Here is a 14,145-nt window from a genome sequence, read left to right as displayed (position 1 = left end):
TGTTCGTAAATAATTCTACACCTTTGACCTAGACAGATTGGATTCGGAGCAACACAATCGCTAAAACGCACCACATCCAGTCTCATGTGTATCCAAGTCATAGGCAGCAGTTTTTCACTCATTTAACTAAGGGATACTTCTCTGAATTTACAGAGGACATATGACTTACTAGCTACATTTCCAATTTGTGTAACTTGTGTTGTATACTTGTGAATGCAATTAGATAAAGATAATGAGTGACGTTCACAAGGTGGCAAAAAGTCTGAGTTAATTCAGACAGTCAAAACCATTATCAAATCAAGGTCTTTATTTGATTTCTTTTTACAACCGTATAATTGTTTAGAATATCAACTTTATCATAAAGATAACAGGTTGTGTTCCACACACACACAAAATCAGAGGTATAAAACCCAGAGGATAAGCAATGGGAGAAATGTAATTGCTGCTTTGTTACACTAGTATCAGTGATGCTCTAAATAAATTCAATAAAATAAGAGGGACATTGAATACACATTTAAAATGTCAAAGGAATTGGCACAAATTACTTTCTTTATGCAGTGAGCTCACTCAGGAAATTTAACTGCACTTAGTGAGATGAAACAAATGTTCTAAATGTATGTTTAGAGCCACTAAAACATCAAAATTAAATAATTGTCCAAAGATGGGGATTATGAAGGTAAGTGAGTAAATTCATATTTTTCCTTGGTCCATGGATAACATGGAGTTAATGGGGATGTATGTGTGTGTGAGGGTTCTCTCCGTAGATGTATATATTTGTAAGACGTAACAGCAGTTTTTCTTGATTGCTGTGTTGGTCTTTTCTGAGTACATGAGCAACAGTATGGATTTGTCAAGCTGTGTTCAGTCCTGCCCATCACGTGAGGATGGTGTCGTCAATCTCTTCGTTAGAGTCTGGAAGGCTGGAGATCTTCCTCAGGGAGCGGCGGTGACAGTCAGACAGCAGGTCATTACTTGCGGAGTCAAGGATGGCACTAACGCTCTGAAAGACAAACATAACATTACAGAGTGAGAGAAATTTGCATATTATTGGATAAGTACACCACATGCACAATGCACAACTTAAATCCATCAGCCCGAGTATTGTCCTCTTTATAATGAGTATTGAGACTATGTGGATGTTCATTTGTGTGTGTCACTGACCTGCATGGTCTGCTCTCCCTGACGCAGTCGGAGCAGGCTAACGATGGTGTGTTCGCTCTGGGCTCTGACGCTGGTGTTCTTGTCCTTGGTGTTGTCCAGCAGGCTCTTCAGCAGAGGCTTGATGAGGGTGGGCTCCAGGGAGGGCGTGGCCTTGTCCTTAAACACCCACCACAGCACCCGCTCTGACACCAGCCTGATGTCACTGGACTGGTTCTGGAGACACTGCAGGGGAAATGACAGGAGGTTACTGACAAATCCTCAGAGGAGCACTGTCATAGTGTTCTTATTTCTTACAGATAATGTCCATGCTCGATTGGTGAAACATTTTTGTAAATGGGAAAAAAAGTAACATAAAGAGAAGTACCCTCCTGCCTCACCTTGACAAACTGTGTGATAATGCGCTGTGATGAGCCACTTGCTCCCTCGGTTCTGAGATGATGTCTCATCAGGTAGCCCATGGCTCGGATCCCACTGGTGGCTATGGGGATCTTGAGGAGACGACAGGGCACAGTGTTTAGTCAGAGAGGGTAAAGACAGGGGAAGAGAGTGCTTGGAAAGCAAATCCTTCCATGGTCTGGTTGAACAGAATGAATAAATTAAAGGGATCTACCCTGTCTGCAGTGGCATTGGCAAGGATGGCCTCCATCACAGTTGAACTGTAGTCCTCCACACACAGCTGCTCAGGGGCAGACTTGACTGCGATGGCCAGGGCCATACTGCGACCATGACGCACCATCCAGTCCACGCCTGATATGTCAGCTAGGAGAAGAGAGGGCACTGTTTAGTACAAACATAAATGTCTTTCCTTACTACTTTACCATTTTGATAGAGGTAGCCCTTTACACTCGTACCCGTATATGGGTTCAAAATGGCAGATTTTACCATTAATAAGCACCTAAATTGGAACGCAGTGGCTGTACAGTAACATGCTATAAATTAGTCTTGGGCGATATACCATTTATACTGTATACCGGGGGGTATAATTTTAAATACTGTAAAAAAATATATTATTTTTGGGGGGCTGCGAATATATGAAATCATAGATGAGTCAAATAAATGATATCCTGCTCAGGGCTCCAGCATTTGGTTTGCTAAGTGGCTAGCTTTTTGGTTACAACAGAGACATTCCCTCCTGAAACCCTGGGTAGTGTGAGGGAGAGTATGGTGTGACAGTAAATTCCTACCCAGGACGTGCTGAAGCAACACACTTCTCAGCTCCTCTTCAGACAGGAAGGCACACAGCTCTCCTACACACCCTGCTGAGGACATGCGTGTAGCATCCTAACACACACACACACACACACAGTTAGACCGACATGAGTCTACTTAAAGATGCACCTGGTTTTTATAATTCTAATAGTTCGCCTAATTTCAGTTTGTGACAAAACAAGCAAAAACACTGAAATATATATTCCATAACCAAAAATATTGTATTTTCAGCAGTTTGAAGCCGGTGTGCAAAAATGAAACTTGAAAACGGGAAGAATAAAAAGTGCACATAGAACAGATATACCGCTTCTTAGACTTGCTTTCAATGAGAATGCAGATCTATAACACACATTTCTATGTGAATTTGGTCAGGTCGCCCAAAAAGTTACATATTGCAGCTTTAAGGCTTTCATACACACATGCTGACAAGGAGGCCCAAAACCACTTTCATAAAGCCACATCCTGCCTAGACTGACGGAAGTCAAGTCTGATCAGAGCTAAAATGTAACATTGCACTCAAAAAGAGTGTCACTGAAACTTGGATCTGAATGTGTCCTTATACGAGGTTCAGTATTGCAGGTAAAATATATATTTAGCTAGCAAGATAAAACTGATATTGTTTTGCACTCAATTCTAACAATTACCACTAACGGAGACAAGGGGGGGATCAGTAGTCTGCCTTTAAAAAGATCTGTTGCATTCATACGTGCTGTAGTCAGTGTATCTGCACGAAGATATACCAGACATGGAAGAGGAAGTGAGACACCCCATTCGCTGCTTTTGTTTGGTTCAATGAAAGTCAAGGAACTAGTGTAAGCTTCAAAACTATTGGGCCAGTGACACTGTTGTTGTTTTGGCTCTGTATGCCAGCACTTTGGATTTTAAATGATACATTGACTAAGGTTCATGTGCAGACTGCCAGCTTTAACTTCAAGGTATTTTCATCTATATCGGTTGAACCATTTAGAAATTACAGCACTTTTTGTATATAGTCCCCCATTATAGCGGACCAAAAGTATTGGCACAAATTCACTTATACGTGTATTAAAGTAGTCAAAAGTTTAGTATTTGGTCCCATATTCCTAGCGCGCAATGATTACATTAAGCTTGTGACTCTACAAACTTGTTGGATGCATTTGCTGTTTGTTTTGGTTGTGTTTCATATTTTGTGCCCAATAGAAATGGTAAATAATGTAGTGTGTCATTTGAGTTACTTTAATTATAAATAAGAATAATGTTTCTAAACACTTCTGCATTAGTGCGGATGCTACCATGATTATGGATAGTCCTGAATGAATTATGAATAATGATGAGTGAGAAAGTTAAAGGCATAAATATCCCCCCCCAAAATGCTAACCTCCCGTTATTGCATGTCTTTGAGGGTATGATATTTGTGCGTATAACTTTCTCACTCTTCATGATTCAGTCAGGACTATCCGTAATAATGGTAGTATCCGCATTAACGCAGAAGTGTTAGAAACATATTAGATTCTTATTTACAATAAAAGTGACTCCAAAATGGCACAATACATTATTTACCATTCATTTCTATTGGACACAAAATAATCTGAAACACAACCAAAACAGCAAATGCAGCAAACAAGTTTGTAGAGTCACAAGCTTGATGTAATCATTGCGTGTTAGGAATATGGGACCAAATACTAAAATTTGTTGACTATAATACACAACTTAATTTGTCCCAATACTTTTAGTCCCCTAAAATGGGTGGGGACTATGTACAAAAACTGCAGTAATTTCTAAATGGTTTAGCCAATATGGATGAAAATACCCTCAAATTAAAGCCAACAGTCTACACATTAACCAATGTGCTGGAATACAGAGACAAAACAAAACATTTGTCACTGTCTGAATACTTTGAGCTCACTGTAACACGGAACCCAAACCGGCTGTGTGCGCCATCGTGCATAAATTAATTTTGTCCCCCACACCAAACGCGATCACGACACGCAGGTTAAAATATCAAAACAAATTCTGACCCAATTACATTAATTTGGGAACAGGTCGAAAAGCATTAAACATTTATGGCAATTTAGCTAGCTAGCTTGCACTTGCTAGCTAATTTGTCCTATTTAGCTAGCTGGCTGTTGCTAGCTAATTTGTCCTGGGATATAAACATTGAGTTGTTATTTTACCTGAAATGCACAAGGTCCTCTACTCCGACAATTAATCCACACATAAAACGGTCAACCGAATCGTTTCTAGTCATCTCTCCTCCTTCTAGGCTTTTTCTTCTCTTGACTTTATATTGCGATTGTCAACTTTCATAAATTAGGTGCATTACCGCCACTGACCTCATTCGTCTTTCAGTCACCCACGTGGGTATAACCAATGAGGAGATGGCACGTGGGTACCTGCTTCTATAAACCAATGAGGAGATGGGAGAGGCAGGTCTTGCTGCGCGATCTGCGTCACAAATAGAACTGACTTCTATTTTAGCCCTTGGCAACGCAGACGCTCGTTGGCGACCGCGAGCAGTGTGGGTGCAATGATTGAATAATAGATTTCAAAATTTATTTTGAAATCAGGCTGATGTAGTCAGCCTGTAAGTAGACCAGACCCAGCTGCTATTACATTGGTGCCTATGGGAGAACCACCCCATTAAGTAGACCAGAACTGACAACGGCCTGAGTGAACCCTCTTCATTTATCCACCATCTTTGGACATACCTCATCATGTCCCAGCATGCTCAGCAATGTCGTGGTAATGTTTTTCCTGATGGCTGGGTCAACCTTTGACCCCGCTCCCTGGATGACAAATCGTAAGGCTTGTAGCATGGTCTCCCTGAAATATGGGAGCAGAACACTAGGATCACAATTTTGATTGATCAATCAATCAAAAATAATTTCTTAAATGAGGGGAATCCTATATGGAACTGATCACTACTCTTGATAGTGTTTCTCAGTAAGAACACCTGAGGGTTGCTAAATTCCAGAAACATTCCCATAATTTAATGGTTTTGCATACCTCACTCCGGAGTCCTCAGCGTTGTTGATGGCAGAGAGCTGCTCGGTAAATAGAGGGTCCACCTTGCTGTGGATAGAGACCAGCTGGCCCAGGGCCTCAGCGGCCCTCAGTCTAACCGCCCGGCTGGAGTCCTGCAGAGCCTTTAGGAAGGTGGTCTGTAGCTGGGGCAGGAAGGGCTTCAGGGCTATGCCTACCTGGAGACAGGGCCAGAGCAACAGGGTCAGGACCAGAGCCAGACACCAACCATCGTTCCAGCAGGGAGGAAACTACAGGATTGTGTTTAGTTGGTTCAAAATGGGAAAACGTTTAGAAATGGAAGAGCGAAAATAGTTTTTATTTTTTATTATTTAATGTATTAGCCCGATTTCCCCTCCCATGTTGTGCTTACCGAACACAGCCTTTAACATCAGACTGAATCATCAGCAGACACTGACCTTGGCCAGTAGCAGGGTGAGTGTCTCCAGCAGAGCAGTCTTCACGCTCCAGGCAAAGCGGTCTCCCAGGATACGGATGAGCGGTCCAGTAATGTTGACCACAGACGGACGGAGAGCATCGGGGGATGTCAGCTTGATGACTCCTCCCAGTGCCTTAGCTGCCTCCTCTTTCTGCTCAGGACTGCCTGTCAACACTCCCTCCCTCAGGACTGGCAGGATGCAGGTCACACCCTTGGGAAGAGGGAGAGGAGAAGAAGAAGAGGGAGGACACAGGGTATAATAACATTAGTCAGCCTGAGTTGGAGTAACTTGTAGATGTGACTGTATTGGTGTTTTTCTATCTGGACTCACCAGTGTTTTATATTAATATCAACGGTCATCAAAATTGTCAAAAGGTTTTAAAAACAATTATAATAAATTTAACAGTTGGAAAATGGATGAAGATATTCCAAACGTTTTGAATTGTATAATCCCTCATATATATTGACTGAATTATAGCACATAAAACATTTTACTGACACAGACAAATAATGGAGTTCAGGGATTTTGGTGGACTTCAGGTCATCAACTTTTGTCAAATCTTAAAATGCACTCGTATATACACACACATGTTCTTATTGTATCAGTTCTCTTTTATATATTTTGTGTTAAGATTAAGAAAATGATATGTTCCTAATTTGCATAAATACACCAGATGTATTTGCATATATTAATCAATTAATATAAAGGGGTGGAACAGGCCTGCAACCACCAAACACTTGCTCAGTCTAACCTACCTGCACAGTCTGGACTACCTCAATTACGTTGTCACGTTCTATTGCATGATTCAAGTGTGTCAATAGCAGGATACCCTCGGATTAAAAATCAACACGCTTGGCTCTAGATTACACCCATGTAAACATACTTTACATTGTTTGCGAGATCAAACATAATATCACTATAATCCGAGTGTATATTTCCGGAAGTTGCTTTCATTGCAGCGCATCTAATTTGTATTAAACCCATTTTTTCAATTGCACAAAAAAATGAACGTCCATCAAAATAAAGTTATTTTTCTTCTCTTTCTTGTGATGTAAGTGTCGAGACAATGCATTAAATCCCCGACGAAGCTTTCTGATAGATTCAACAAAAAGACAATGTATTCCATTGCGTCCATTTCAGCCATTACCAGAGTGTGTTTGACAGGTCATTATAAACGTTTTCGCTGTCATAACATTATACAGTCGTAGGAGGAAAATTAAAGCAATCAATCCAGCGAGATTTAAGTGACAAGTGGACCTTTCCCCCCTCAAACACAGGCAATAGATTGCTGAAAGACAGATCCTCAGGTGGGCGGTGCATGCATGTTGCTAATGTAAGCTCTAGGGGTAAGGCGTCAGCTTGCTTCAGTTCAGCTGGTAACTAGCCAAAGTCGGCTAGGTGAAACGAAGAACTGCGCTTGCATGCTCCCTTAAAGAGCTTCGCTTGAAAAACGAGAAAACAGCGTCAATAGTATGGTTTATACATTTTGAGACGCAGTATCCAGTAAACGTCCTCAAAATAGAACAACATCTAACTAAGATGTTTGGTGCAGTATTTCTCAATGAAATAATGTGCATGAAAACGAGTCGTCTCTCCTTGAATGACAACAAAGACTTAATTGAAGAATCCCTACTGTTGACCAATCACCGATGAAAGGGCGTCGACTTCGGCTTGCCTCCAGGAAAAAATGTGTACGCCAAAACAGCCGAAAACACTCTCACAAAAACTTTGTGCCATAATTGTTGCCATAACATACAGTGCATTCAAAAAGTATTCAGACCCCTTGACTTTTTCCACATTTTGTTAAATTGGAGCCTTATTCTAAAATTGATTAAATTGCCCGCACCTCAATCTACACACAATACTCAAGAATGACAAAGCAAAAACAGGTTTAGATTTTTTTTGCTAATTGTAAATAAAAAAAATGAAATCTAACATTTACATAAGTATTCAGACCCTTTACTCAGTACTTTGTTGAAGCAACTTTGGCAGCAATTACAGAAGATTACAATCTTCTTGGGTATAACTCTACAAGCTTGGCACACCTGTATTTGGGGAGTTTCTCCCATTTTTCTATGCAGATCCTCTCAAGCTCTGCCAGGTTGGATGGGGAGCGCTGCTGCACAGCTATTTTCACGTCTCTCCAGAGATGTTCGATCGGGTTCAAGCTGGGCCACTCAAGGACATTCAGAGAGTTGTCCCAAAGCCACTCCCGCGTTGTCTTGGCTGTGTGCTTAGGGTTGTTGTCCCATTGGAAGGCGAACCTTCGCACCAGTCTGAGGTCCTGAGCGCTCTGGAGCAGGTTCTCTCTGTACTTTGCTCCATTCAGCTTCAATCAATCCTGATTAGTCTTCCAGTCCCTGCCGCTGATAAACATCCACACAGCATGATGCTACCACCACCATGCCTCACCGTAGGGATGGTGCCAGGTTTCCTCCAGACGTGACGCTTGGCATTCAGGCCAAAGAGTTCAATCTTTGTTTCATCAGACCAGAGAATCTTGTTTCTCATGGTCTGCCAAAAGGCCCCTAAAGGAGTCTCAAACTCAAAGCGGGCTGTCATGTGCCTTTTACTGAGGAGTGGCTTCCATCTGGCCACTCTACCATAAAGGCCTGACTGGTGGAGTGCTGCAGAGACAGTTGTCCTGCTGGAAGGTTCTCTTATGTACACAGAGGAACTAACTAGCCTTTAGCCGTACCCTTACCCTACTCCTCCTCTGTTCCTCTGGTGATGTAGAGGTTAATCCAGGACTTGCAGTGCCTAGCTCCACTCCTATTCCCCAGGTGCTCTCATTTGTTGACTTCTGTAACCGTAAAAGCCTTGGTTTCATGCATGTTAACATTAGAAGCCTCCTCCCTAAGTTTGTTTTATTCATTGCTTTAGCACACTCTGCCAACCCGGATGTCTTAGCCGTGTCTGAATCCTGGCTTAGGAAGACCACCAAAAACCCTGAAATGTCCATCCCTAACTATAACATTTTCCAACAAGATTGAACTGCCAAAGGGGCCGGAGTTGCAATCTACTGCAGAGATAGCCGGCAGAGTTGTGTCTTACTATCCAGGTCTGTACCCAAACAATTCAAGCTTCTACTTTTAAAAATCCACCTTTCCAGAAACAAGTCTCTCACCGTTGCCGCTTGCGAAAGATCACCATATGTGAATTTATTGCCCCCCATCCATCTTCAGTGCTCGTGCGGCTTGGTGACCTAAACTGGGACATGCTTAACACCCCGGCCATCCTACAATCTAAGCTTGATGCCCTCAATCTCACACAAATTATCAATAAACCTACCAGCTACAACCCCAAATCCGTAAACACGGGCACCCTCATAGATATCATCCTAAACAACCAATACTAAATACGGGCACCCTCATAGGTATCATCCTAACCTAACCAATCCCAACCAACTGTACCTTCTCCACTATGCAATCTGGTTTCAGAGCTGGTCATGGCTGCACCTCAGCCACGCTCAAGTTCCTAAACGATATCATAACCGCCATCGATAAGAGACATTACTGTGCAGCCGTATTCATCGACCTGGCCAAGGCTTTCGACTCTGTCAACCACCACGTTCTTATCGGCAGACTCAACAGCCTTGGCTTCTCAAATGACTGCCTCGCCTGGTTCACCAACTACTTCTCTGATAGAGTTCAGTGTGTCAAATCGGAGGGCCTGTTGTCCGGACCTCTGGCAGTCTCTATGGGGGTGCCACAGGGTCCAATTCTCTGGCCGACTCTTCTCTGTATACATCAATGAGGTCGCTCTTGCTGCTGGTGATTCTCTGATCCACCTCTATGCAGACGACACCATTCTGTATACTTCTGGCCCTTCTTTGGACACTGTTAACTAACCTCTAAACGGGCTTCAATGCCATACAACACTCCTTCTGTGGCCTTCAACTGCTCTTAAATACAAGCAAAACTAAATGCATGCTCTTCAACCGATTGCTGCCCGCACCTGCCCGCCCGTCCAGCATCACTACTCTGGACGGTTCTGACTTTGAATATGTGGACAACTACAAATACCTAGGTGTCTGGTTAGACTGTAAACTCTCCTTCCAGACTCAAATTAAGCATCTCCAATCCAAAATTAAATCTAGAATCGGCTTCCTATTTCGCAACAAAGCATCCTTCACTCATGCTGACAAACATACCCTCGTAAAACTGACCATCCTACCGATCCTCGACTTCGGCGATGTAATTTACAAAATAGCCTCCAACACTCTACTTAAGAAATTGGATGCAGTCTATCACAGTGCCATCTGTTTTGTCATCAAAGCCCCATATACTACCCACCACTACGACCTGTACGCTCTCGTTGGCTGGCCCTCGCGTCATACTCGTCGCCAAACCCACTGGCTCCAGGTCATCTACAAGTCTTTGCTAGGTATCTCAGCTCACTGGTCACCATAGCAGCACCCACCCGTAGCACACGCTCCGATTTATTGCCTTACCTCCCTTATCTTACCTCATTTGCACACACTGTATATAGACTTTTTCTACTGTATGTTTGTTTATTCCATGTGTTGTTGTTTGTGTCGAACTGCTGTGCTTTATCTAGGCCAGGTCGCAGTTGTAAATGAAAACTTGTTCTCAACTAGACTACCTGGTTAAATAAAGTTGAAATAAAAAATAAAAATAAGTGCTCTGTCAAAGTGACCATTGGGTTCTTGGTCACCTCCCGGACCAAACCATTCTCCCCCTGATTGCTCAGTTAGGCTGGGCGGCCAGCTTTAGGAAGAGTCTTGGTGGTTCCAAACTTCTTCCATTTAACAATGATGGCCACTGTGTTCTTGGGGTCCTTCAATGCTGCATAAATGTTTTGGTACCCTTCCCCTGATCGGTGCCTCTACACAACACTGTCTCAGAGCTCTACGGACAATTTCTTGGACCTCATGGCTTGGTTTATGCTCTGACATGCACTGTCAACTGTGGGACCTTATATAGACAGGTGTGTGCCTTTCCAAATCACGTGCAATCAATTGAATTTACCACAGGTTGACTCCAATCAAGTTGTAGAAACATCTCAAGGATGATCAATGGAAACAGGATGCACCCGAGCTCAATTTCGAGTCTCATAGCAAAGTGTTTGAACACTTACGTAAATCAGGTATTTCTGTTTCTTTTTTACTACATTTGCATACATTTCTAAAAACCTTTTTTCGCTTTGTCATTATGGGGTATTGTGTGTAGATTGATGAGGAAAATAAATAATTGAATCCATTTTAGAATAAGGCTGTAACACGTTGCGGCTGGGAAGCATATGGACTCCTTTAGTGAGTTTCCATTAGGAGTGTGATACTAAAGACTTCAACAACCTCTGCATCATTCAAGAATGTTGCTTTGTGAGGTGTTAAAGTTCACAGTTAGCCAGTGTTATGTAAATGCCAGCTGAAAAGTACCCAGGGGGCTCCAAGTTAAAGTAGGTCCGCCAGAGCCATAGCCCAGTGAGACATGGGTGCCGGCCCGTGTAGATGGAAACAGAAAAGTCTGAGCCTTCTGGGTAAACCACTGGGCTAAATCCTCAGTGGAAATGCACCGTATGTGTCTAGAGGAGAGGCTTACCTTTTTGGGCAGACAGAACCCAGGCAGATGCTGACCCTTGACGTCTGCTGCCACTGACCGGATGTCTCTGTGCAGGTCATCAATCAGAGCCAGCTGGCTGCCAGCGTCCAGTTTCTATAAAAACAAAGAGTTGAACATTTCTTCACAGATGCATACTATGTCAGTTAACCAAAGGTCACTAGGTTATCTATAAAATCAATGCTGCATAAAGCTCCAACACACATGAATAACAAATACTGTACGACGTCAGTAAACCCTGACAAACTCATTCCCAGTGCCTGTAATGCTCTTGGTGCCAACTGCTAACCTTGGTGATGGAGTTGATGGCGTCCCAGCTCTGCACCAGGACCTCAGGGTTGGAGTCATTGAGCAGGCGGATGAGGCCTGACAGCAGGTTGCGGGTGTGGGTGCTGTAGTCCAGGCGGGTGCGGGAGAAGTATCCGTTCAGGATGGTGGCGGCGGCCTGTCTGAGACCAGCGTCAGGTGATCTGGTGGCCTCCAGCAGGTCCTCGATGATGATACGCTGACCAACCTCATCCTCCACAGACAGGATCACTGCCTGGCAGCTGGCCAGCTCCTAGAGGAGGGGTGGGGTGAGGACAGGGGTTATATGAGCCTGGGGACAGAGCCATCATCTAGTGACCACAACAGCCCACTAAGAGCCACTGTAATAATATCCCATGATGATGACTAATAGTAGTGCCTGTGCACTTGGAACTGCTTTACAACCATCTTGTAATCATTCTTAACCTTTATTTAACCAGGAAAGGCTCATTGAGATTTAAAATCTCTTTTTCAAGAGCGTCCTGGCCAAGATAGGCAGCGCCAAGTCATTATAAAAATTAGACAAACAACATGAAAAACTACAAGTAATCTAGTAAAAACCATAGAATTAACAAAGAATATAACAAAATCAAAAACAGCAAATTAAAAACATTGACAGGTCAGGGAATCAGTCTCAAGATCATTCATCAGTGATTTAAAAATACCAAATCGGGACAAGTTCTTCCAGTTTCAAAGTATTTTGTAAGGCGTTCCAAGCCGATGGAGCAGAGTACATAAAAGCCCTTTTACCAAATTCAGTTCGGACATTTGGAACAGTTAGCAAGATAAAGTCCCTCGAACGAAGAGAGTACCCACCACATTTCTGAACAATAAAAATGCCCAAATAAAAAGGTAGTAAACCCAAAATGGCTTTGTAAATAAAAGTATACCAGTGACTGAGCCTACGAGTGACTAGAGAAGGCCAGCCAACCCTGGTATATAAAGTGCAGTGGTACGTAAGGGTTTTGCAATTTAAAATAAATCTCAAAGTGCCATGGTAAAGGGTGTCAATTGATCTCAAACACTGAGCGGAAGCATTCATATATAAAATATCCCCATAGTCTAGTAAAGGCATAAATGTAGCTGATACTAGCCTCCTTCTGGCTTCAAAAGAAAAACAAGCCTTATTCCTAAAATAAAATCCCAATTTCAGCTTCAATTTTTTTGTAAGTTGTTGAATATGCATTTTAAAAGAGAGGCCATCATCAATCAAAATTCCAAGATATTTATATGAGGTTACAACCTCAATCTCCTTGCCCTGACAGGTAGTAATAGGTGAAAGGTTCAGAGGTCTATTTCTTGCTTTAGAAAACACCAGTAGTTTAGTTTTGTCAGTATTGAGGATAAGCTTCAATTGAGACAAGGTATGTTGAACAGTATTAAAAGCAGTTTGCAAGTTCTGGAAAGCTTTTGTAAGAGATGAAGCACAACAGTAAATAACAGTATCATCAGCATAAAAATGAAGTTGTGCATTTTGGACATTTTTGTCTAAATTATTTATATAAATAGTGAATAAGAGAGGACCAAGTACAGAGCCTTGGGGCACACCATTCAAGACAGACAATTGAACAGACCTAAGCCCATCAAATTGAGTGCACTGAGTTCTATCAGACAGATAGTTAACAAACCATGCAACTGCATGCTCTGAAAGACCTACACTCGACAATCTCTGCCTTAGTATAGCATGATCAACTGTATCAAAAGCCTTAGAGAGATCAATAAAAAGTGAGACACAATGCTGTTTTTTGTCAAGAGCTTCAGTGATATCATTTAAAACCTTCATGACTGCTGTAATTGTGCTATGCTTCTTCCTGAAACCCGATTGGTACATTGATAAAATAGAGTTAGTATATAAAAACTATTTTAGCTGGTCACTCACAAGGGTTTCAAGTATTTTCACCAGGGGTGACAGCTTTGAGATTGGCCTATAATTATTTAAAAGAGTTGGATCTCCCCCTTTTAAAAGTGGCAGGACAAATGCTGATTTCCAGATCTTTGGAATTTCATTACATTCCAGGGTTAGATTGAACAGATATGTAAGTGGTTCAGCTATGAAATCAGCTGCCAGTTTTAAAAAGCAGGGATCAAGAAGATCAGGACCTGCAGGCTTTCTCTGATCTAAGGATTTCAGGGCCTTATGTACCACCTGCACTGAGAATGGCAAAAAGCTAAAGGTTTGACCAGCTCTCGCTGGTTCATCCACACAGGGTTGGACAGAGACAGAGGACACTGAATCAAACAGTCTACCAGATGATACAAAGTGCTCATTGAAACAATTCAGCATTTCAGTTTTGTCATATACAGCAACAAAGTCCTTCAATACACATGACGGTAATTCATTAACATTACCAGACATAGACTTAATAGCCTTCCAAAACTTTCTAGGGTCATTCAGGTTATCAGTGGTAACAGACATAAAATATTCAGACTTGGCCTTCCTGAGAAGA

The 14,145-nt window shown here is 42.3% G+C and overlaps 1 protein-coding gene across 1 annotated transcript in view; it reads right to left on the bottom strand.

The window, feature by feature from the left end:
- Positions 1 to 292: 292 nt before the first annotated feature.
- The window catches only part of LOC106585483 (eIF-2-alpha kinase activator GCN1), a 37,971-nt gene continuing 24,118 nt past the window's right edge, over positions 293 to 14,145 (bottom strand). Inside the window, exons 48-57 of the mRNA XM_014171737.2 lie at positions 11,682 to 11,951; positions 11,375 to 11,488; positions 5,790 to 6,020; positions 5,356 to 5,549; positions 5,058 to 5,172; positions 2,346 to 2,442; positions 1,772 to 1,920; positions 1,539 to 1,649; positions 1,162 to 1,383; positions 293 to 1,000 (exon numbers count right to left, since the gene is read on the bottom strand). Coding sequence (XP_014027212.2) covers positions 875 to 1,000; positions 1,162 to 1,383; positions 1,539 to 1,649; positions 1,772 to 1,920; positions 2,346 to 2,442; positions 5,058 to 5,172; positions 5,356 to 5,549; positions 5,790 to 6,020; positions 11,375 to 11,488; positions 11,682 to 11,951 — 1,629 coding nt within the window. The 3' untranslated portion in view covers positions 293 to 874. The remainder of the gene's footprint in view (positions 1,001 to 1,161; positions 1,384 to 1,538; positions 1,650 to 1,771; positions 1,921 to 2,345; positions 2,443 to 5,057; positions 5,173 to 5,355; positions 5,550 to 5,789; positions 6,021 to 11,374; positions 11,489 to 11,681; positions 11,952 to 14,145) is intronic.

The sequence above is a fragment of the Salmo salar genome, chromosome ssa24 (assembly GCF_905237065.1).
Source record: "Salmo salar chromosome ssa24, Ssal_v3.1, whole genome shotgun sequence".
NCBI classification, from domain to species: domain Eukaryota; kingdom Metazoa; phylum Chordata; class Actinopteri; order Salmoniformes; family Salmonidae; genus Salmo; species Salmo salar.
This window is presented reverse-complemented; position numbering and strand designations above follow the sequence as displayed.